We start from the raw sequence: 24,149 nt of genomic DNA, 5'->3' as shown, positions 1-24,149 counted from the left end.
GAGCCTTTAATCCATTTACATTTAAGGTAATTATCGATATGTATGTTCCTATTACCATTTTCTTAATTGTCATGGGTTTTTTCTTGTAGGTCTTTTCTTTCTCTTGTGTTTCCTGCCTAGAGAAGTTCCTTTAGCATTTGTTGTAAAGCTGGATTGGTGGTGCTCAATTGTCTTAGCTTTTGCTTGTCTGTAAAGCTTTTGATTTCTCCTTCAAATCTGAATGAGAACGTTGCTGGGTAGAGTGTTCTTGGTTTTAGGTTTTTCCCTTTTGTCAATTTGAATATATCATGTCACTCCCTTCTGGCCTGCAGAGTTTCTGCTGAGAAATCACCTGATGACCATATTAGAGTTCTTTTGTACATTATTTGTTGCTATTCCCTTGTTGCTTTCAATATTTTTTCTTTATCTTTAATTTTTGTCAATTTGATTACAATGCGTCTCGGTGTGTTCCTCCTTAGGTTTATCCTGCCTGGGACTCTCTGCCCTTACTGGATTTGGGTGACTGTTTCCTTTCCCATGTTAGGGAAGTTTTCAGCTATTATCTCTTCAAGTACTTTCTCAGGTTCTTTCTCTTCTCCCTCTGGTACCCCTATAATGCAAATGTTGGTTGTTTAATGTTGTCCCAGAGGTCTCTTAGACTGTCTTCATTACCTTTCATTCTTTTTTCTTTATTCTGTTCCTCAGCAGTTATTTCCACCATTCTATCTTCCAGCTTACTTATTGGTTCTTCTGCCTCAGTTATTCTGCCGTTGATTCCTTCTAGTGTATCTTTCATTTCAGTTATTGTGTTGTTCATCACTCATATTTTGTTCTTTAGTTCTTCTAGGTGCTTGTTAAACATTTCTTGTGTCTTCTCGATCCATGCCTCCATTCTCTTTCTGAGATCTTGGAACATCTTTACTGTCATTATTCTGAATTCTTTTTCAGGTAGATTTCCCATTTCCTCTTTGTTTATTTGGCCTTGTGGGATTTACCTTGCTCCTTTGTCTGAAACATATTTCTCTGTTGTTTCATTTTGTCTAACCTATTGTGTTTATGGTCTCCTTCTGCAGGCTGTAGGGTCATAGTTCCTCTTGCTTCTGTTGTCTGCCCCCTGGTGAGTGAGGTTGCTCCAGGGGCTTGTGTAGGCTTCCTGGTGTGAGGGACTGGTACCTGCACTCTGGTGGGTGGAGCTGAGTCTTTTCCCTCTGAAAGGCAGGGCCGTGTCAGGTGGTGTGTTTTGGAGTGTCTGTGAGCTTAGTACGACTTTAGGCAGCCTGTCTGCTGATGGCTGGGGCTGTGTTCCTGTCTTGCTGGTTGTTTGGCATGAGGTGTCTTGTGCTGGAGCCTGCAGGCAGTTGTGTGGGGTTGGGTCTTGATGTTGATATGGACTCCTCCAGGAGCGTGCATGCTGAATAATATTCCCTGGGGCCAGAAATTCTCTGGCAGTCCAGTGTCCTGGACTTGGTGCTCCACTCTGGAGGCTCAGACCCAGCCGCTGGCCAAGGAACCAAGAGCCTGCAAGCTGCACAGTGTGGCCAGAGAAAAAGGAAAGAAAAGAAAAGAAAACCAACAGACAAACAAAACCGAAGACAAATAGCAAAAACAACAGCAAACAAACAGCAGCAATAACAACACTACACACACACAGAAAAATTAAAAGAAAATTAAAAAAAAACAAGAGAACAAACATACAAAAGAATTAAAAAATGAGAATAGTCAATAAGGACTAAATGAACAAGAACAAAAAATGAAGAAGAAAACAAAAACAGAAAGCAAACTAAAAAAAAAAGCAAACACAAAACAAATACATAAAAATGATCAAAAAAATATAAAAAACAAAGAACAAAACCAAAAATAAACACAAAACCACAAAAAAGTAAAGTAAAAAGAGAAAAATCAAAAATATATTAAAATTTTTTATAGAATAAATAATAAATAATAAAAACAACCACAACTGAACAAAATGAAATAGTAATAATAATATTTTCCTAGGCTCTCTGCTGTCAGTGTTCTTACTCCCACAGTGAGCCAGAGCCAAACCCTGCCTCCCCAGGAGGCCCTCCAATACCTCTATTTAGGTCTCTGGACCTGCTGTGGGCACTGTGGGGGCAGCTCAGACTCTGGGCTGGCCCAACTCCTGTGTGTACTTTCCCCCAAAGTCCACTGCTGCTAAAGCTAGAACAGACTCAGTTGTGAGAGCACTTTTTGTCCATCCACATACTCCACAGATGCAGGCTTTACTAAGCTGATCTTGGGGATTTAATCCTCAGCTTGTGCAGCTGCATGGAGAGATTTCCATTCCTCTTCCTTAGTCACACCACCCCTGGTGCTCAGCTTTAGTTTTAGCCCCACCTCTGCGTGTGCACCACCCTCAGGTGCCTGTTTCTTTCCCTGGTGAGAGGGAGTAAAAGCAGCGGCTGATTGGGGCACACTTACTCACTTAGGCCGGGGAGGGGCACGGCGGCCACAACTGGGGTGTGCTTGAACTGCCTGCGGCTGCATAGACTGTTGCAACAGACTGGGGTGTGCTTGCTCTTGTGGGAATCCCTCCCAGTGCCTGCTGAGGCAGGGGCTGGCATGTGGAGGCAGTGGTGGCCCTGACCCCTTGCATGCCACTCAACAATGGAGCCTTGTTTCCTAGGTAGACCATGCTTCCTCTAGGGGCATTCAACCTGTGGAGCCCCTCACTCCCATCCCCTTTGTTATATATGCACAGCCAACATTGGTCCTGTCCCTGGATCTGCTTTCTTAACCCCATGCTTTAGCACTCAGCCCCCATCAGCTTTGGTGGATTCCCATTTCAGGCAGGGGTGCCCAGGGCTGATTCCCAAGGAGGCTTTGGGATGGGCAGCGCTCAGGTCCCCAGAGCCTACACGGGTGGAGGAGGCCTTGGCTTGAGGGGCGGTCAAGGTTGCTCAGATGGGTGACTCTCCCAGTGGCTGTGGAGGCTGAAGAAGCCAGCAGGTGGGAAAAGGGTTGTAATTGTGGCTCCGCCCCTTGCACGCCACTCAGCAATGATGCCTTGCTTCTATGGTGTCCCGGGCTTTTTCTGCAGACTTTCCTGGCTGTGGAATTCCTTACTCTGTCCCTTCAAGCTGTCTTTTCACAGCCAACAGCTGTCCCCTCCCTGGGTCCACGCTCAAACCTCACTTTCCAACACACAGCCCCCCTTCGCAACAGGTGACTTACGACTCAGGCTGGAATGTGCAGAGCTGCTGTGTAGGCCATGCGTGCAGTTCTTACTCTGTCCTGCCTTCCACAGACCATCTACTGCATTCTCCTTTAATCCCCTGAATGTCCTTTTCTGTCCCAGCTGCTTTCCCCACCATGAGGGAGTTTATCTGAGCGTGGGGACCTCCCCTCACTTTCAGCTTCCCACCAGGGTTGCCGGTCCCTGTTTTGATTCCTTTTTCCTTTTTTTCTTCTTCCTTTCATCCTACCCAGTTGTGAGGGGATTTTCTTGTCCTTTTAGGTGTCCAAAGTCTTCCGCTAATGTTCAGCAGGTGGTCTATGAGAACTGTTCCATTTGTAGATGTATTCTTGATGTACTTGTGAGGAGCAATGAATTTCATGTCCTCCTATTCTGCCATCTGAATTTCTCCTCAATTTTAACTTTAAAAGAGGATCTTTGATAAAAAGAATGCTTAACTCAAATGAATGACCTGTCAGTGATAGAATTTCAGGTATTAATGGCTAAGATTTTAGGGTAAGGCCTCTTGCTTTGAAGACCACACCTACATGTAGAAGCTAATGATTGACTGCCCAGGAAACAATATTTGTCCACAACAAATTTTCCATATAATTTCAGACTGTTCTTTGACTCCTGAAGCCCATCCACAGATAGCCTCCCAGAAGTCCAAGGAGCAGGGTTAAAAATTTCTGATTTAAAATTCATTTAAATGATTTTCCTGGATATCATCCCAGTGCAGTAAAGGTGATAAACTATTAGCCATACTTCAGCTACTGTGTTGAAGTTCTGTGGCACTCAAGGCAATCATGTATGTAATGCACAACCTAAACAATTCCATATAAAAGTCCATATAAAAGCAGTAGCCTAGATTTTTTAAAGGAGTAAATATGTGGCTGGAACAAGGCACAGGTTATAGGTAAGGAAAACTTGGAAAAGAGTTTTGTAATGGAACTGTTTCCACATATATATGTATATAATTTAAATTAGGCCAAGTTTCTGTTCCCTTTGATCAGAGCATGTATTTTAATGGACAAAATAAAATACCAGAAGTTTTCTACTGAAATCTATCTGTTGAAATGATGCTAGGCCTAGTTACAGATCTGTAAGAACTGGGTTATCTATCTTCCCATGCCTTCCATTCTATTCTATCCCCAAAAGCTCCCACATCATTTCTCTAACTGGCATTAATCCGCATGACTAGGTCATCAATCAAAATACTATGCCCAACATGTTAGTTATTCTAGAAGCACATTTTTCCAGGTAGAAAATAATTTTAAAGGTTTTTTTTTCTTAGCTTAGTATCTGACACCCAGTTGGCAATTAATAAATTTATTATTGAACAACAGTGAATCTTTCTATCCAGAAAACTTACCTTCCTTATCTTTCCAAACAGTGCCCATTGTTATCACCAAGGGAAAAATATATCACTAGATTCTCCGAGTTCAGTGAACCTGTATCTGTGAAGTTCCTAGCCACATTTACTTTTGAATTTGCCTCATGTACCTGAATATACACTAGATGTTTCTTGGAAATAATTCTAATGAATGTTCACTGTAGAAAAATAATAGAAAAGCTAAATTACTCTGTATCACAGACATGAATATAATGATTAATTAGCTTTGGGATGTTATTCTCTGATACATACATGTCCATTCACCCTAACTCCTGTTCATTGATAAGTTTTCAAAGCATTCTCTCTTTGCTTTGCAAGGGATTTACGAGAGTTTGCCATCTACAAACTGTTTCCATCTACATATATATGTGTAATATATATATATATATATATATATATATATATATATATATATATATATATACATATATATATTACACACATATATATAAAACTCATATATATAAATACTCATTCCTTAACTGAGTATTTTGCAGGTTTTACTTACTGTCCTGCCACTAAAATTCTTCCAACCATCCTTTGTATGAATCTGTTTTATCCTATTCTTAATCACCACACCACAGCATTATTTGGGGATCTAGTCACTTTATGGCTAGGCAGCTATAACTTCTTGCTTACCAGACTTTCCATTTAAAGCTTTTTATTATGGTGGTTCTCAAACTGTGGTTTTTGGACCATTGGTGATCCATAAGAAGGACTGTGTACTATTAATATCTGATTTTTGTTCTTTATGCAAACATTGAGTGCATACTAGGGGAAGGCCATGTGCTAAGCACTATAAAGGATATCAGATTATTAAATTATAGCCCCTGCCCTCAAAGAGCGTACAGTGTCTTAGGGAAGGTGCTCAAAACAGCAGCCAAGATGCTCAAATTCCATTGGGCTCTGGTTGTACTGAGAATAAAATCCAAATTTCTTAGCAATGCTGTACATAATCTGGCCCTTGCTGTCTTCCTTATATATTTTATACATTTTTTCCATTATAAATTTAATGCAATTCCAGTCAAAATTCCCAAATTTTCACATGGAAGATTAAACATGTGACTGTTTCTAGAAAAATTCCAAAAAGAAGAGTGATGAGGGGAGATGATCCCTATCAGATATTATAAAGCTGTAAGTAATTAAAATACTATGGTAATCTATTACCATAGATGCAGAGATAGATCATTGGAACAGAATGGAGAGTCCAGAAATTCTGTTCAGTATATATGAGAATGTAGTACATGATAAAATGGACACTTCAAGTCAGTTAATAAAAGATGGGTTATTAAATAAACAGTGTTGGGATAACTGGGAGAAAAAGATAAAGGTGAAATTCCACCTTACTTCTTACATACACACACACAAACAAAACTAAATTAATAAAATTAATATAAGGAACTTAAAACAGATTGGTGGTTGCTAGAGGGGGGAGGTAGGGGTGGGGGAAATGGGTGAAGGTAGTTAAAAGGTAAAGGTTTCCAGGTATAAGATAAATAAGCTCTGGGGATGTCATGTACAGTATGGTGACTATAGTTAACAAAACCATAGTGTATATTTGGAAGTTATTAAGAGAGTAGATCTTAAAAGTTCTCATCACAAGAAATAAATTGTAACTATGTGAGATCATTGATGTTAACTAACCTTATCGTGGTAATCATTTCACAATATATACATACATCAAATCATTACGTTGCCCACCTTGGACTAATACAATGTTACATGTCAGTTATATCTTAATAAAACTGGAAAAAATAAAAAAAAATTAAGAAGGGAACAAAAGTGACTATTTTTATAATCCCAAAGTGGGGATTGCCCTTCCAAGCTTGAGATCCAAACTATGAAGAATTGATTTGAATGTGTAGAATTATTTTAAAAAGCCAAATAAACAGAGTCTAAAGTTAAATTGGGAAGAACACCTCACAAGCCAACACAACAGACTTCTCCGTAAAGTCTATGAGCTTTATAATACATAGACTTTGTGATATCTACCTTGAATGCTCTGAAAAACTTTTGGCTTTACTTCCTGATTTCTGGTTGTATTCAAGCTAGTTACCTAGACAGTTGACCTTCACAGGAATGATGTATTGACATAGTTAATCTTCTCTATATATATTCTCTTGTTGCATATGCTGTTTTGGATTTTAAGTTTCTAGATGACTGGAGTTAAGTCTGACTCACTTTTAATACTACCCAGGACATCATATGTTAATAAATGCTCAATAAAAGCTTCATGCTTATCATCTTTAGAATTTGTTACTAGGAATTCTCTGGTGGTCTACTGGTTAGGACTTGGCACTTTCACTGCCGTGGCCCAGGTTCAATCCCTGGTCAGGGAACTAAGATCCCACAAGGCGCTCAGTACAGCCAAAAAATAAAAAAAAAAAAAAAATAATAATTAAAAAAAATTTGTTACTAAACCATAAACTGAAAGTTTTCTCTACTTTGACAGGAATTGGCTGCCTGTGAAAACATGCTAGATGCAATGAAGTTAACAGCAAAGGGTAAGATGTTTTATGGTAGTTTCAGAGCTAGAAAAAGAAGCACGGCATAATGTATGCACAAAGCACTACTTGTAACTAGATATGTGGACACTGCTGTCCTTGGTACACAAAGAAGTTGTCATTAATAGTATTTAGATATACAGGGCAAAAGTTTGTATAAAAAGCTATTGTTTAATAGCTTTGTCAGTGCACCACTATTTTATATTTTCCTCATTTTTAAAGTATGAAATTGATAGTTAAGAGCTTTTACATCTTTACAGTGGCAATAAATTTCAACTAATTTTGGAAATGTAAAATGAGAAGTGTAGTTGGTCAAATACAATATAATTTAATGCCCAGTGTTAGTAGTAGCTTGATAGGATGAAATGGATAAAAGCAAAATGACTTAAAACTATTTTCAAGATATTTACTACATTTTGAGAGCCAGCAATATTAATACCCAATGCTAGTGTTTTATGATGAATTGCAACATTTTAGGCAGGAAATGTGAACACTGAGAGAAGAGATGATTAAAGTGTACAGACAGTCCCTGACTTACTTATGTACGACTTTGAACAATTTTTCGACTTTATAAAGCAATACACATTCAGTAGAAACTGTACCTCAAATTTTGAATTTTGTCTTTTTCCTGGGCTAGCTATATGCAATAGGATACTCTCTTATGATGCTGGGTAGCAGCAGTGAGCCACAGCTCCCAGTCAGCCATGTGATCATGAGGGTAAATAACTGATACACTTACAACCATTCTGTACCCATACAACCATTCTGTTTTCACTTAGTATTCAATAAATTACATGAGATATTTGACACTTTATTATAAAATAGGCTTTGTGTTAGATGATTTTGCCCAACTCTAGGCTAATGCAAGTGCTCTGAGCAGGTTTAAGGTAGGTTAGGCTAAGCTATGATGTTTGATAGGTTAGGTGTACTAAATGCATTTTTGACTTTTATGACATTTTCACCTTATGATGGGTTTATCAGGATGTAACCCTATTGTAGGTCAAGGAAAGTCTGTATAAAATTATACACTTGGAATTCTAAATGAATTTGAGGATCAGCTTTACCACTCTTGTAAAAAAGGATGTTAGAATTTTGATAGGGACGACATTGAATCTTTAGATCACTTTGGGTACTATTGACATCTTAACAATGTTAAGTCTTATCTATGAACACGGGATATCTTTTAATTTATTTAGGTCTTTAACTTCTTTCAGCAATGTTTTATAGTTTTTAGTATGCAAGTGTTTCACCTCCTTGTGTAGATTCGTTCCTAGGTATTTAATTATTTTAGAGGCGATTGTAAATGGAATCGCTTTTTAAATGTACTTTTTGGTTTGTTCTTTGCTGGTGTATAGAAATAAAACTGATTTTTGTTTGTTGATCTTGTAGCCTGCAACTTTAATGAATTAATTTATTAGTGTTAATAGCTTTCTTTTGGATCCTTTGGGATTGTCAATCAGTAGGATCATGTCATCTGCAAATAGAGAGAATTTTACCTCTTCCTTTCTAATTTGGATGGCTTTTATTTCTTTTTCTTGTCTAACAGCTCTAGCTATAACTTCCAGTACAATGTTGAATAGCAGTGGTGAGAGTGGGCATCCTTGTCTTGTTCCTAATCTTAGGGGGAATGCTTTCAGTCACTCACCATTAAAGTAAACTTTTTTAAAAAATAGGTACCCATTATCATGTTGAGGAATTTCCCTCTATTCCTAGTTTTCTAAGGGCTTTCATCATAAAAGGGTGCTGGATTTTGTCAATTGCCTTTTCTGCACCAATTGAGATGGTCATGTGTTTTTTCTCCCCTTTGATTGATTTCCTTATGTTGAACCATCCTTTCGTTCCTAGGATGAATCACACGGTCATAGTGAATGATCCTTTTAATATGCTGTTGAGTTCAATTTGCTATTTTGTTGAGTATTTTTGCATCTGTATTAATAAGAGATATTTATTTGCCTTTTTTTCTGCTAGCTTTGAGCTTAGCTTACTCCTTTTTCTAGTTTTTAATGTGTAAGGTTAGGTCACGGCTTGATCTTTCTTCCTCTCTCCTTCCCTTCCTTCCCTTTCTTCCCTTCTTTCTTTCCTTCCTTCCTTCCTTTCTTTTTCTTTCTTTCTTTCCTTTATTTCTTCCTTTCCTTTCCTTTCTTTCTTTCCCTCCCTCCCTCCCTTCCTTTTTTAATGTTGGAATTTACAACTGTAAGTTCCCTTCTGAGCACTTCTTTCACTGCATCCCATAAGTTTTATATATTGCTTTCATTCTCATTTATCTCTGTTTTATAATTTCTCTTGTTATTTCTACTTTGAGCCAACGTTGTTTGAGTGCATTGTTTAATTTCCACATATTTGTGAATTTCCTAGTTTCCTTCTATCAGTTTCTAGTTTCAATCCATTGTGATTGGAAAAGGTACTTTGTATGGTTTCAATCTTTCAAAATGTATTAAGACTTGCTTTTTGGCCTAACATATGGTCTATCCTAGAGAAAGTTCAAGAAAACATGTGTATTATGTTGTTGGGTGGGATGCACTGTATATTTCTGTTAGGTCCAATTGATCTATAGTTTTGTTCAAATAATCTATTAACATATTTATCATTGGTCTGTTTGTTCAGTACATTATTGAAATTGATGTAATGAAGTTTCCTAGTATTATTTTAGAGCTGTCTCTTTCTATCTTCAATTCGGTCAATATTTGCTTCTTATATTTTGGAGCTCTGATGTGTGGTGCATAAATGTTTATAAATGTTATATCTTCTTGGAAAATTGAACCTTCTATCACTATATAATATCCTTCTCTGCAGTAAGAGTTTTTTACTTAAAGTCTATTTTGTCTTATATTAGTACAGCCATCCCAGCTTTCTTTTGATTACTATTTTCATGAAATGTCTTTTTCCATCATTTCACTATCAACCTTCTTGTGCGTTTTTTTTTTCTTAATCTAAAGTAAGTCTCTTACAGACAGCATATAGTTGGATCATTTTTTTTAAATTTTTTTTAACATCTTTATTGAAGTATAATTGCTTTACAATGGTGTGTTAGTTTCTGCTTTAAAACAAAGTGAATCAGTTATACATATACATATGTTCCCATATCTCTTCCCTCTAGTGTCTCCCTCCCTCCCACACTCCCTATCCCATGCTTCTAGGTGGTCACAAAGCACCGAGCTGATCTCCCTGTGCTATGCGGCTGCTTCCCACTAGCTATCTATTTTACATTTGGTAGTGTATATATGTCCATGACACTCTCTCACTCTGTCACATCTCACCCCTCCCCCACCCCGTATCCTCAAGTCCATTCTTTAGTAGTCTGTGTCTTTATTCCCATCTTGCCACTAGGTTCTTCATGTCCTATTTTTTTTTTCCTTAGATTCCATATATATGTGTTAGCATACTGTATTTGTTTTTCTCTTTCTGACTTACTTCACTCTGTATGACAGACTCTAACTCCATCAACCTCATTACAAATACCTCCATTTCATTTATTTTTATGGCTGAGTAATATTCCATTGTATATATGTGCCACACCTTCTTTATCCACTCATCCGATGATGGACACTTTGGTTGCTTCCATGTCCTGGCTATTGTAAATAGAGCTGCAATGAACATTTTGGTACATGACTCTTTTTGAATTATGGTTTTCTCAGGGTATATGCCCAGTAGTGGGATTGCTGGGTCGTATGGTACTTCTATTTTTAGTTTTTTAAGGAACCTCCATACTGATCTCCATAGTGGCTGTATCACTTTACATTCCCACCAACAGTGCAAGAGTGTTCCCTTTTCTCCACACCCTCTCCAGCATTTATTGTTTCTAGATTTTTTGATGATGGCCATTCTGACCGGTGTGAGATGATACCTCATTGTAGTTTTGATTTGCATTTCTCTAATGATTAAGGATGTTGAGCATTCTTTCATGTGTCTGTTGGCCATCTGTATATCTTCTTTGGAGAAATGTTGGTTTAGGTTTTCTGCCCATTTTTGGATTGGGTTGTTTGTTTTTTTGTTACTGAGCTGCATGAGCTGCTTGTAAATCTTGGAGATTAATCCTTTGTCAGTTGCTTCATTTGTAAATATTTTCTCCCATTCTGAGGGTTGTCTTTTGGTCTTGTCTATGGTTTCCTTTGCTGTGCAAAAGCTTTTAAGTTTCATTAGGTCCCATTTGTTTATTTGTGTTTTTATTTCCATTTCTCTAGGAGCTGGGTCAAAAAGGGTCTTGCTGCGATTTATGTCATAGAGTGTTCTGCCTATGTTTTCCTCTAAGAGTTTGATAGTGTCTGGCTTAACATTTAGGTCTTTAATCCATTTTGAGTTTATTTTTGTGTACGGTGTCAGGGAGTGTTCTAGTTTCATACTTTTACATGTACCTGTCCAATTTTCCCAGCACCACTTATTGAAGAGACTGTCTTTTCTCCACTGTATATGCTTGTCTCCTTTATCAAAGATAAGGTGACCATATGTGCGTGGGTTTATCTCTGGGCTTTCTATCCTGTTCCATTGATCTATATTTCTGTTTTTGTGCCAGTACCAAACTGTCTTGATTACTGTAGCTTTGTAATATAGTCTGAAGTCAGGGAGCCTGATTCCCTCAGCTCCATTTTTCATTCTCAAGATTGCTATGGCTATTCGGGGTCTTTTGTGTCTCCATACAAATTGTGAAATTTTTTGTTCTAGTTCTGTGAAAAATGTCTGTGGTAGTTTGATAGGGATTGCATTGAATCTGTAGATTGCTTTGGGTAGTAGAGTCATTTTCACAATGTTGATTTTTCCAATCCAAGAACATGGTATATCTCTCCATCTATTTGTATCATCTTTAATTTCTTTCATCAGTGTTCTATAATTTTCTGCATACAGGTCTTTTGTCTCCTTAGGTAGGTTTATTCCTAGATATTTTATTCTTTTTGTTGCAATGGTAAACGGGAGTGTTTTCTTAATTTCACTTTCAGATTTTTCGTCATTAGTGTATAGAAATGCAAGAGATTTCTGTGCATTAATTTTGTATCCTGCTACTTTACCAAATTCATTGATTAGCTCTAGTATTTTTCTGGTAGCATCTTTAGGATTCTCTATGTATAGTATCATGTCATCTGCAAACAGTGACAGCTTTACTTCTTCTTTTCAGATTTGGATTCCTTTTATTTCTTTTTCTTCTCTGATTGCTGTGGCTAAAACTTCCAAAACTATGTTGAATAATAGTGGTGAGAGTGGGCAACCTTGTCTTGTTCCTGATCTTAGTGGAAATGGTTTCAGTTTTTCACCATTGAGGACAATGTTGGCTGTGGGTTTGTCATATATGGCCTTTATTATGTTGAGGAAAGTTCCCTCTATGCCTACTTTCTTCAGGGCTTTTATCATAAATGGGTGTTGAATTTTGTCGAAAGCCTTCTCTGCATCTATTGAGATGATCATATGGTTTTTCTCCTTCAGTTTGTTAATATGATGTATCACGTTGATTGATTTGCCTATATTGAAGAATCCTTGCATTCCTGGAATAAACCCCACTTGATCATGGTGTATAATCCTTTTAATATGCTGTTGGATTCTGTTTGCTAGTATTTTGTTGAGGATTTTTGCATCTATGTTCATCAGTGATATTGGCCTGTAGTTTTCTTTCTTTGTGACATCTTTGTCTGGTTTTGGTATCAGGGTGATGATGGCCTCGTAGAATGAGTTGGGAAGTGTTCCTCCCTCTGCAATATTTTGGAAGAGTTTGAGAAGGATAGGTGTTAGCTTTTCTCTAAATGTTTGATAGAATTCGCCAGTGAAGCCATCTGGTCCTGGGCTTTTGTTTGTTGGAAGATTTTTAATCACAGTTTCAATTTCAGTGCTTGTGATTGGTCTGTTCATATTTTCTATTTCTTCCTGGTTCAGTCTCGGTAGGTTGTGCATTTCTAAGAATTTGTCCATTTCTTCCAAGTTGTCCATTTTATTGGCATAGAGTTGCTTGTAGTCATCTCTCATGATCGTTTGTATTTCTGCAGTGTCAGTGGTTACTTCTCCTTTTTCATTTCTAATTCTAACAATTTGAGTCTTCTCCCTTTTTCTCTTGATGAGTCTGGCTAATGGTTTGTCAATTTTGTTTATCTTCTCGAAGAACCAGCTTTTAGTTTCATTGATTTTTGCTATTGTTTCCTTCATTTCTTTTTCATTTATTTCTGATCTGATCTTTAAGATTTCTTTCCTTCTGCTAGCTTTGGGGTTTTTTTGCTCTTCTTTCTCTAATTGCTTTAGGTGCAAGTTTAGGTTGTTTATTCGAGTTGTTTCCTGTTTCTTGATGTAGGCTTGTATTGCTATAAACTTCCCTCTTAGAACTGCTTTTGCTGCATCCATTGGTTTTGGGTCGTCGTGTCTCCATTGTCATTTGTTTCTAGGTATATTTTGATTTCCCCTTTGATTTCTTCAATAATCACTTCATTATTAACTAGTGTATTGTGTAGCCTCCATGTGTTTTTATTTTTTACAGATCTTTTCCTGTAATTGATATCTAGTCTCATAGCATTGTTGTCGGAAAAGATACTTGATACGATTTCAATTTTCTTAAATTTACCAAGGCTTAATTTGTGACTCAATATATGATCTATCCTGTAGAATGTTCCATGAGCACTTGAGACAAATGTGTATTCTGTTGTTTTTGGGTGGAATGTCCTATAAATATCAATAAAGTCCATCTTGTTTAATGTATCATTTAAAGCTTGTGTTTCCTTATTTATTTTCATTTTGGGTGATCTGTCCATTGGTGAAAGTGGGGTGTTAAAGTCCCCTACTCTGATTGTGTCACTGTCGATTGCCCCTTTTATGGCTGTTAGTATTTGCCTTATGTATTGAGGTGCTCCTATGTTGGGTGCATAAATATTTATAATTGTTATACCTTCCTCTTGGATCGACCCCTTGATCATTATATAGTGTCCTTCTTTGTCTCTTGTAATAGTCTTTATTTTAAAGTCTATTTTGTCCGATATGAGAATTGCTACTCCAGCTTTCTTTTGATTTCCATTTGCATGGAATATCTTTTTCCATCCCCTCACTTTCAGTCTGTATGTGTCTCTAGGTCTGAAGTGGGTCTCTTGTAGACTGCATATATATGGGTCTTGTTTTTGTATCCATGCAGCCAGTCTGTGTCTTTTGGTGGGGGCATTTAATCCATTTACATTTAAGGTAATTATTGATATATACGTTCCTATTCCCATTTTCTTAAATGTTTTGGGTTTGCTGCTGTAGGTGTTTTCCTTCTCTTGTGTTTCTTGCCTAGAGAAGTTCCTTTAGCATTTGTTGTAAAGCTGGTTTGGTGGTGCTGAACTCTCTCAGCTTCTGCTTGTCTGTAAAGGTTTTAATTTGTCCATCACATCTGAAGGAGATCCTTGCTGTGTAGAGTAATCTTGGCTGTAGGTTTTTCTCCTTCATCACTTTAAATATGTCCTGCCACTCCCTTCTGGCTTGCAGAGTTTCTGCTGAAAGATCAGCTGTTAACCTTATGGGGATTCCCTTGTGTGTTACTTGTTGTTTTTCCCTTGCTGCTTTTAGTATGTTTTCTGTATATTTAATTTTTGATAGTTTGATTAATATGTGTCTTGGTGTGTTTCTGCTTGGATTTTTCCTGTATGGGACTCTCTGTGCTTCCTGGACTTGATTAACTATTTCCTTTCCCATATTAGGGAAGTTTTCAACTATAATCTCTTAAAATATTTTCTCAGTCCCTTTCTTTTTCTCTTCTTCTTCTGGGACCCCTATAATTCGAATGTTGGTGCATTTAATGTTGTCCCAGAGGTCTCTGAGACTGTCCCCAGTTCTTTTCATTCTTTTTTCTTTATTCTGCTCTGCAGTAGTTATTTCCACTATTTTATCTTCCAGGTCACTTATCCGTTCTTCTGCCTCCGTTATTCTGCTATTGATCCCGTCTAGAGTATTTTTAAGTTCATTTACTGTGTTTTTCATCGTTGCTTGGTTCCTCTTTAGTTCTTCTACATCCTTGTTAAATGTTTCTTGCATTTTGTCTATTCTATTTCCAAGATTTTGGATCATCTTTACTATCATTATTCTGAATTCTTTTACAGGTAGATTGCCTATTTCCTCTTCATTTGTTAAGTCTGGTGTGTTTTGACCCTGCTCCTTCACCTGCTGTGTGTTTTTTTGTCTTCTCATTTTGCTTATCTTACTGTGTTTGGGGTCTCCTTTTCACAGGCTGCAGGTTCATAGTTCCCATTGTTTTTGGTATCTGTCCCCAGTGGCTAAGGTTGGTTCAGTGGGTTGTGTAGGCTTCCTGGTGGAGGGGACTAGTGCCTGTGTTCTGGTGGATGAGGTTGGATCTTGTTTTTCTGGTGGGCACATCCACATCTGGTGGTGTGTTTTGGGGTGTCTGTGGTCTTATTATGATTTTAGGCAGCCTCTCTGCTAATGGATGGGGCTATGTTCCTGTCTTGCTAGTTGTTTGGCATAGGGTGTTCAGCACTGTAGCTTGCTGGTCGTTGAGTGAAGCTGTGTCTTGATGTTGAGATCGAGATCTCTGAGAGATTTTCACCATTTGGTATTACGTGGAGCTGGGAGGTCTCTTGTGGACCAGTGTCCTGAAGTTGGCTCTCCCACCTGAGAGGCACAGCCCTGAGGCCTGGCTAGAGCACCAAGAGCCTTTCATCCACACAGCTCAGAGTATAAGGGAGAAAAAAATAGAAAGAAAGACAGAAAGAGGATAAAATAAAATAAAATAAAGCTATTATAATAAAAAATAAGAAAAAAAATTATTAAGAGTAAATGTATTCAGAAAATTTTTTTTTAATTTTTAAAGATAGATTTATTAATTTTTTATAATAAAAAATAAAAAAAATTATTAAGAAAAAAATTTATTAAGAAAAAAATTTTAATTTTTTAAAATAAAAAATATGAAAAAAGTTATTAAAAATTTTATTTTAATTTCTAAAAATAGAAAATAAGGAAAAAATTATTAAGAAAACATTTATTAGGGACAAAAATTTTTTTAAGTAAAAAAAAAACAACAAAAAACAAAAAAACGGATGGACCTAACCCTAGGACTAATGGTGAAAGCAAAGCTATACAGACAAAATCTCACCATGAAACATACACATATCCACTCACAAAAAAAGGAAAAGGTGAAAAATTAATATATCCTGCTCCCAAAGTCCACCTCTTGAATTTGGGATGATTCGTTGTCTATTCAGTTATTCAACAGATGCAGGCACATCAAGTTGTTTGTGGAGCTTTAATCCGCTGTTTCTGAGGCTGCTGGGAGAGATTTCCCTTTCTCTTCTTTGTTCGTACAGCTCCTGGGGTTCAGCTTTGGATTTGGACCCGCCGCTGCATGTAGGTCGCCTGAGGACTTCCATTCCCTGCCCAGACAGAACGGGGTTAAAGGAGCAGCTGATTCGGGGGCTCTGGCTCACTCAGGCCGGGGGGAGGGAGGGGTACGGATGTGGGCCGAGCCTGCGGCAGCAGAGTCCAGCGTGACATTGCAGCAGCCTGAGGCGCACCGTGCGTTCTCCCAGGGAAGTTGTCCCCAGACCACGGGAGCCCGGCAGCAGCGAGCTGCACCGGCTCCCGGGAGGGGCGGTGTGGAGAGTGACCTGCGCTCGCACACAGGCTTCTTGGTGGCGGCAGCAGCAGCCCTAGCGTCTCCTGCCCGTCTCTGTGGTCTGCGCTGATTACCGCGGCTCACGCCTGTCTCTGGGTTCCGTGCTGTTAGCCGCGGCTCGTGCCCGCCTCTGGGGTCCGCGCTGATAGCCACGGCTTGCGCCCGCCTCTGGGGTCCGCGCTGATAGCCACGGCTCGTGCCCGCCTCTGGAGTTCGTTTAGGCGGCGCTCTGAATCCCCTCTCCTTGCGCGCCGCGAAACAAAGAGTCAAGAAAAAGTCTCTTGCCTCTTCGGCGGTTGCAGACGTTTTCTCGGGCTCCCTCCCGGCTAGCTGTGGCGCACTAGCCCCCCTCAAGCTGTGTCACGCCACCAGCCCCAGTCCTCTCCCTGTGATCCGATCGAAGCCCGAGCCTCGGCTCCCAGCCCCCGCCCGCCCCGGCAGGTGAGCAGACAAGCCTCTCGGGCTGGTGAGTGCTGCTCGGCGCCGAGCCTCTGTGCGGGAATCTCTCCATTTTTCCCTCTGCGCCCCTGTTGCTGTGGGATCCACGCTGATAGCCACGGCTCGCGCCCGTCTCTGGAGTTCGTTCAAGTGGCGCTCTGAATCCCCTCTCCTTGCACACCGTGAAACAAAGAGGTAAGAAAAAGTCTCTTGCCTCTTCGGCAGCTGCAGAGTTTTTCCCGGACTCCCTCCCGGCTAGCACCGAAGCCCGAGCCTCAGCTCCCAGCCCCGCCCGCCCTGGTGGCTGAGCAGACAAGCCTCTCGGGCTGGTGAGTGCTACTCAGCACCAATCCTCCGGGCAGGAATCTCTCCGCTTTGCTCTCCACACCCCTGTGGCTGCGCTCTCCTCCGTGGCTCCAAAGGTTCCCCCCTCTGCCACCCGCAGTCTCTGCCCATGAAGGGGCTTCCTAGTGTGTGGAAACCTTTCCTCCTTCACGGCTCCCTCTCACTGGCGCAGGTCCCGTCCCAATTCTTTTGTCTCTGTTATTTCTTTTTTCTTTTGCCCTACCCAAGTAAGTGGGGATTTTCTTGCCTTTTGGGAGATCTGATGTCTTCTGCCAGTGTTCAGTAGGTGTTCTGTAGGAGCAGTTCCACGTGTAGATGTGTTTCTACTGTATCTGTGGGAAAGAAGGTGATCTCCGCGTCTTACTCTTCCGCCATCTTGCTCCTCTCCCTTGGATCATTTTTAAAAGTTCATTCTGCTAATCTCTCTTTTGATTAGAGCATTTAATCCATTACATTTAAAGTAATTACTGATAAGGAGGGACTTCTGACATTTTCCTATTTGTTTTCTATATAGTTTTTTGTCCTTCATTTCCAACATTGCTACCTTCTTTTGTATTTAGTTGATTTTTGTAGTAAAATGTTCTCATTTCCTTATGTGTATATTCTATAGACATTTTCTTTGTTGTTATTGTGGGGATTACATTTAACATCTTAAAGTTATAACAATAAAATTTTAATTTATACTAGCTTGATTTCAATAGCATACAAAAACTCTTCTCCTGTACACGTCAATTCCCCTTTTATGTTACTGATGTCACAGATTACATCTTTATACATTGTGTGCCCAAGAACACACATTAATGACTAATTTTATGCACTTGTCTTTTAAATCATGTAGAAAATAAGAAGAACTACAAACAAATTTAAAATAACACTAGTTCTTTATAATTGCCCATGTATTTACCTTTAACTAGGCACCATAACCTTTATCTTTATTTCTTCATATGGCTTTGAGTTACTACCTATTTTCCTTCCATTTCAACCTGAAGGACTCCTTTTAGCATTTTATGCAGGGCAGGTCTGGAGATAACAAACTTCCTCAGGTTCTTTGTTTGGGGGGTGGTGAGTCTGGGGATATCTTAATTTCTCCTTCATTTTTGAAGGACAGTTTTGGTGGATATAGAATTCTTGGTTGACAAGTTTCTGCACTTCTCCCCTCCTTCCCTGTCCCCAGTACTTTGAGTATATCAATCCACTGCCTTCTGGCTTCCAAGGTTTCTGATGAGAAATCAGATGATAATCCTACTGAAGATCCATTGTATGTGACAAGTTACTTCTGCCTTGCTGCTTTCAAGATTTTCTCTTTGTCTTTCAACAGTTTGATTACGTGTCTTGGTGTTGACTTTTTGGGGTTTATACCACTTGGAGTTTGTTGAACTTGGATTTGTAGATTGATGTCTTGCATCAAATCTGGGAAGTTTTCAGTTGTTATTCAAATATTCTTTTTTCCTTTCTCTCTCTTCTTCTGAGAGTCCCATAATTTGTATCCTGGTCCATTTGATGGTGTTCCACAGATACCTTAGGCTCTTTGCTTTTCTTCATCTTTTTTTTCCCTCAGACTTGATAATTTCAATTGTCCTATCTTCAAGTTAACTCATTCTTTCTTCTGCTTGCTTAGAAATTCTGATTTTGAACCCCTAGAGTGCACTTCTCATTTATTATACTTTTCAACTTCAGAGTTTTTTAATGGGCATTCTTTTTTTTATAATTTCTATTTATTGATATTCCTATTTTGTTTATACAAAATATATTTTCTTGTCTTTGTGCATGTCACCCTTTAGCTCTTTTAGCACCTTTAAGACAGTTGTTTTAAAGTCATTGTTTAGTAAGTCTGACATCTGGGGTTCCTCAGGTATGTTTTCTGTTAATTTACTTGGTTCCTTTGAAAGAGCTATACTTTCCAGTTTCTTTGTATGCACTGTGATTTTTTGTTGTTGAAAACTGGACATTTTAATCTTATAATGTGTTAACTCTTGAAATCAAATTCTCTTGCTTCTCCAGGATTGGCTGTTTTTTTATTGTTATAGGGTGCCTGTGTCAGAGATCAATCTGAGTTAAATGTTTAAAGGTATTTTAAAGTCTTTTCTAAGTCTGTGTCTTTCCCTGATCATGCATGGTGGCTTTCTAGATTCTCCTGTATACATGATTGTTTTTGAATGTCTAACAAAACTGGTGTGGCTCCTTTAAATCTCCTGGAAGCTGCTTTAGTTGATGGATGTTAGAAAAATGGCGGCCAGGCTCCAAGTCCTCACCTCAGCATTGAGAGTAGCAATCCACTCCAGCAATTCAGGAGTCTCAGCAGTCCCTACAGTTGTCTGCCATGAGATGAGGTAGGACATGATGGAATGAGGGGTGTGTGCTTGGAAGCCACCACTGGGCTGATGGCTGAATTTTGCCAAAATTAACTGCAGTTTACCAGCCAAGCTGTCCTCTGGAAGTTGTAAGTATTCAAATAAACTCTAGTGTTCCAAAATATTCACTTCAGGAAGTTTATGCCAGTACAGTTGTTGTATAGGTGAAGAAAGGAATTCTGGTGCTGCCAACTCCACCATCTTCCTTTTCTCTACTGTAAATTTTCTAACATATTTTATGTGAATTGATATTTCAGATGTACTCAGGGGTGGCTTTGGGGACAATCCCCTTTTCTACTGCTTGATTGCAGAAGTACACAATCATCAAAAACCATCAGGTAAAATAAACCTTCCTTTTTCAATTTAATCTAGAGTATATTTTCTCTATCCTGAAAACAAAGTACAGTTTGATAGCTTATAACTACTATTAAGCAGAGGAGAAGAGCGTAAGTACATAAATTGAGTCTTGTTTTTTAGAGAAAATGTATGGTATGTACTTATGTTTGTAAATGCATAGAAAAAAAATTTAGGAAGAATATACTCCACACTGTTAAAAGATGGGTTATCTCTTAAAGTTTGTATTATAAAGGACTTAAACCTTCTACATTATACATTTCTGTATTGCTTGAAATTTTGTCCAGCAAGCTTTTATTACTTTGTTATTTTGGAGGAAAGAACATTACAAGATTCAAAGCATTAACCTCTTTATACCCTCTCTTTCCTCTTCCTAGGCAAAGTGACTGTTGGATTTGCCATGTACTACTTTACATACGACCCCTGGATTGGCAAGTTACTTTACCTAGAGGACCTCTATGTCATACAAGCTTACCGAGGTCAAGTAACACTTATAGTATTACTTATACTTTAAAAATTAAAATGGTATATTTTAATTTAAGGAGAGTTAGTATAAATGTGTTTAAGCTAGTTTATGTAACTCATTTCTATTTCATGAGCCTGATCACTATCCTAGTTATCCTTGCATATGGTGAAGACTCAATCACAGATTAGAAAAAGATTTATTAGTTCCCATCAAGGCTTGAATAAGCCAAGTTATCAAAGCTATATATTCATGTTTAAAAACGTGCTTTTACATTTTGTGTTGGTTTGTCTAAAATGAATAAGAAATATATTCTGTTGTAAGATGATAGTGATAGGGACACATTTCCTCTTCACTGATCTTTAAAGTAAATCCAAAATCTTTTCCATTACCTTTGGAACCACATGCCAATTAGGAAAAAGAGATATGAAAAACATTCATGAGTTGAATTTTGACACAAGCTATTACGAATATATAACAACCAGATACAGGGTTTAAAGTAAAGCAAATAACTTGTTAAATGGAGTTTTTCAACTTATGTTTTTTTCATTTTGCATTATCTGTTTAAAAGGTCTAGGTATTGGAGCTGAAATGCTGAAGAGGCTAAGTCAGGTATATATTACAGTTAGTATTATTATTCTATATGCTATCATTTTCTTCATCAAATGTTATTATTTAACATGGCATAACTTAGATAATTTATCTTAACATCTGAACATAATCTCAAAATATACTTAATTTTTTATTTTAATTACACTGGATCTTGAAAATAGATATTCATACAGGTCATAATTGAGTTATGTTTAATTAAGAGTTGTGTTCTATATAACCCACAACCACATTATATACCTTTTTGCTACAAAGTAGAAGTAAGCAAAAGGGAGATTAGAAGGCAATTTTACCCATAAAATAGGTCTACCGTATGAATATGAGAACAGTATAAAAAGATTCTTTTATATTTTGGAAATACACATGAGAATTTTAGGTAAACTTTTTCTATAGAATAAAGAATAAAAATAGTGAAGTAGATTTATAGAAAACCAATGAGTAGACTTTGCAAATGTGTTTTGGACTTTTAAAGAAAGTATTTTATAACTTGATGGGACTTTTTTTCTTTTTACAGATTTAGAGAAGTCCAAGAGATAACTATTGTATTATTTTTTGGGAGTATTTTACACACACACACAGTGCCTTGCATACAGTAGACCTTTAATAAAATAAATGTGCTAATGAAGATTATACTTTCAAGTAACAGTAATCTCCATTTGTTTTTAAACAGATAGCCATCAGAAGCCAGTGAAACTGCATGCACTTTCTGGTCGTCATTTGGAACCAGGCTTCTACTGACTACTACACTCGTCGAGGGGCTTTAGAGCTTTCCTCCGAGGAGGGCAGGCATCTGTTCAGGTTTAACAGAGAAGAACTCATGGACATGGCAGGGGAAGAGTGAAAGATGACTCATCACAAATTGCCCCAATACAGGCTCCAACATTTAAATGTCACCTGAGTCCAACAGCAGTTTGATTTTGAGTGTTGTACAATACAACAAGTGAACAAACTCTCGTTTCAGCAGATCTTTTACTCTGAAACAGATTTTACAGATATAGTCAACTTTCCATTATCCAAACTAATATACTAATGGCTAGTAGCAGCGCTGACGATCCAAAATAGCAGATAATTCAAAAATAACTTACACTTGGCTTTAGGGTATTTATTTTTTTATCCACCATATCTTATTATATTTCAAATGCTTGTATTTTTACACTGTAACACACCTGAAATCGGGATAAGTATTATCATCAATTGGCAGCACTTTTTTATTTTTTTAACATCTTTATTGGAGTATAATTGCTTTACAATGGTGTGTTATTTCTGCTTTATAACAAAGTGAATCAGTTATACATATACATATGTTCTCATATCTCTTCCCTCTTGCATCTCCCTCCCTCCCACCCCCCCATCCCACCCCTTTAGGTGGTCACAAAGCACTGAGCTGATCTCCCTGTGCTATGCGGCTGCTTCCCACTAGCTATCTATTTTACGTTTGGTAGTGTATGTATGTCCATGCCACTCTTCACTTTGTCACAGCTTACCCTTCCCCCTCCCCATATCCTCAAGTCCATTCTCTAATAGGTCTGTGGCTTTATTCCCATCTTGCCCCTAGGTTCTTCATGAACTTTTTGTTTTTTTCTTAGATTCCATATATATGTGTTAGCATACTGTATTTGTTTTTCTCTTTCTGACTTACTTCACTCTCTATGACAGACTCTAGGTCCATCCACCTCACTACAAATAACTCAATTTCGTTTCTTTTTATGGCTAATATTCCATTGTATATACGTGCCACATCTTTATCCACTCATCCGATGATGGACACTTAGGTTGCTTCCATGTCCTGGCTATTGTAAATAGAGCTGCAATGAACATTTTGGTACATGACTCTTTTTGAATTATGGTTTTCTCAGGGTATATGCCCAGTAGTGGGATTGCTGGGTCATACGGTAGTTCTATTTTTAGTTTTTTAAGGAACCTCCATACTGTTCTCCATAGTGGCTGTATCAATTTACATTCCCACCAACAGTGCAAGAGTGTTCCCTTTTCTCCACACCCTCTCCAGCATTTATTGTTTCTAGATTTTTTGATGATGGTCATTCTGACTGGTGTGAGATGATATCTCATTGTAGTTTTGATTTGCATTTCTCTAATGATTAATGATGTTGAGCATTCTTTCATGTGTTTGTTGGCAATCTGTATGGGTTGGGTTGTTTGTTTTTTTGATATTGAGCTGCATGAGCTGCTTGTATGTTTTGGAGATTAATCCTTTGTCAGTTGCTTCATTTGCAAATATTTTCTCCGATTCTGAGGGTTGTCTTTTGGTCTTGTTTATGGTTTCCTTTGTTGTGCAAAAGCTTTTAAGTTTCATTAGGTCCCATTTGTTTATTTTTGTTTTTACTTCCATTTCTCTAGGAGGTGGGTCAAAAGGGATCTTGCTGTGATTTATGTCATAGAGTGTCCTGCCTATGTTTTCCTCTAAGAGTTTGATAGTGTCTGGCCTTAAGATCTAAATTAAGATTTAGATCTTTAATCCATTTTGAGTTTATTTCTGTGTATGGTGTCAGGGAGTGTTCTAATTTCATACTTTTACATGTACCTGTCCAGTTTTCCCAGCACCACTTATTGAAGAGGCTGTCTTTTCTCCACTGTATATTCTTGCCTCCTTTATCAAAGAGAAGGTGACCTGGCAGCACTTTTTTCTTGGATTTGATGAAATATCAGTGTATTTGATCATAAACAGATCTGAGGTAGAAAAATTTATTTAAAATACTGAAGCTAAATTTTGAAAAGCTTACCTACAAAAAACTAGCAAGTGAACTGCTTCCCCACCTTGAGCAGATCAAGGACCACTGCCTCCTTAACTTCATCTCAGAACTACATTCCATCTCTGAGCATCCATAGTTCTTTTGTAGTACCTATCTTAGGGAAGATACTACATAGAACACTGTATTTGTGTATGTTTCTATCCTTTCTAGTAGAATGTAAGCCTTTTGATAGGTGCCAAAATAA

At 38.0% G+C, this 24,149-nt stretch overlaps 1 protein-coding gene across 1 annotated transcript in view; it reads left to right on the top strand.

Annotated features, from left to right (window-relative positions):
* The window catches only part of SATL1 (spermidine/spermine N1-acetyl transferase like 1), a 28,987-nt gene extending 6,448 nt beyond the window's left edge, over positions 1 to 22,539 (top strand). Inside the window, exons 2-6 of the mRNA XM_082445683.1 lie at positions 7,018 to 7,069; positions 20,026 to 20,106; positions 20,500 to 20,601; positions 21,157 to 21,197; positions 21,922 to 22,539. Coding sequence (XP_082301809.1) covers positions 7,018 to 7,069; positions 20,026 to 20,106; positions 20,500 to 20,601; positions 21,157 to 21,197; positions 21,922 to 22,035 — 390 coding nt within the window. The 3' untranslated portion in view covers positions 22,036 to 22,539. The remainder of the gene's footprint in view (positions 1 to 7,017; positions 7,070 to 20,025; positions 20,107 to 20,499; positions 20,602 to 21,156; positions 21,198 to 21,921) is intronic.
* Positions 22,540 to 24,149: the final 1,610 nt, after the last annotated feature.

This window comes from Balaenoptera physalus, assembly GCF_965194825.1.
Source record: "Balaenoptera physalus genome assembly, chromosome: X".
NCBI lineage: Eukaryota > Metazoa > Chordata > Mammalia > Artiodactyla > Balaenopteridae > Balaenoptera > Balaenoptera physalus.
Note: the sequence above shows the minus strand (reverse complement) of the source record. Positions and strands in the feature narration are given on the sequence as shown.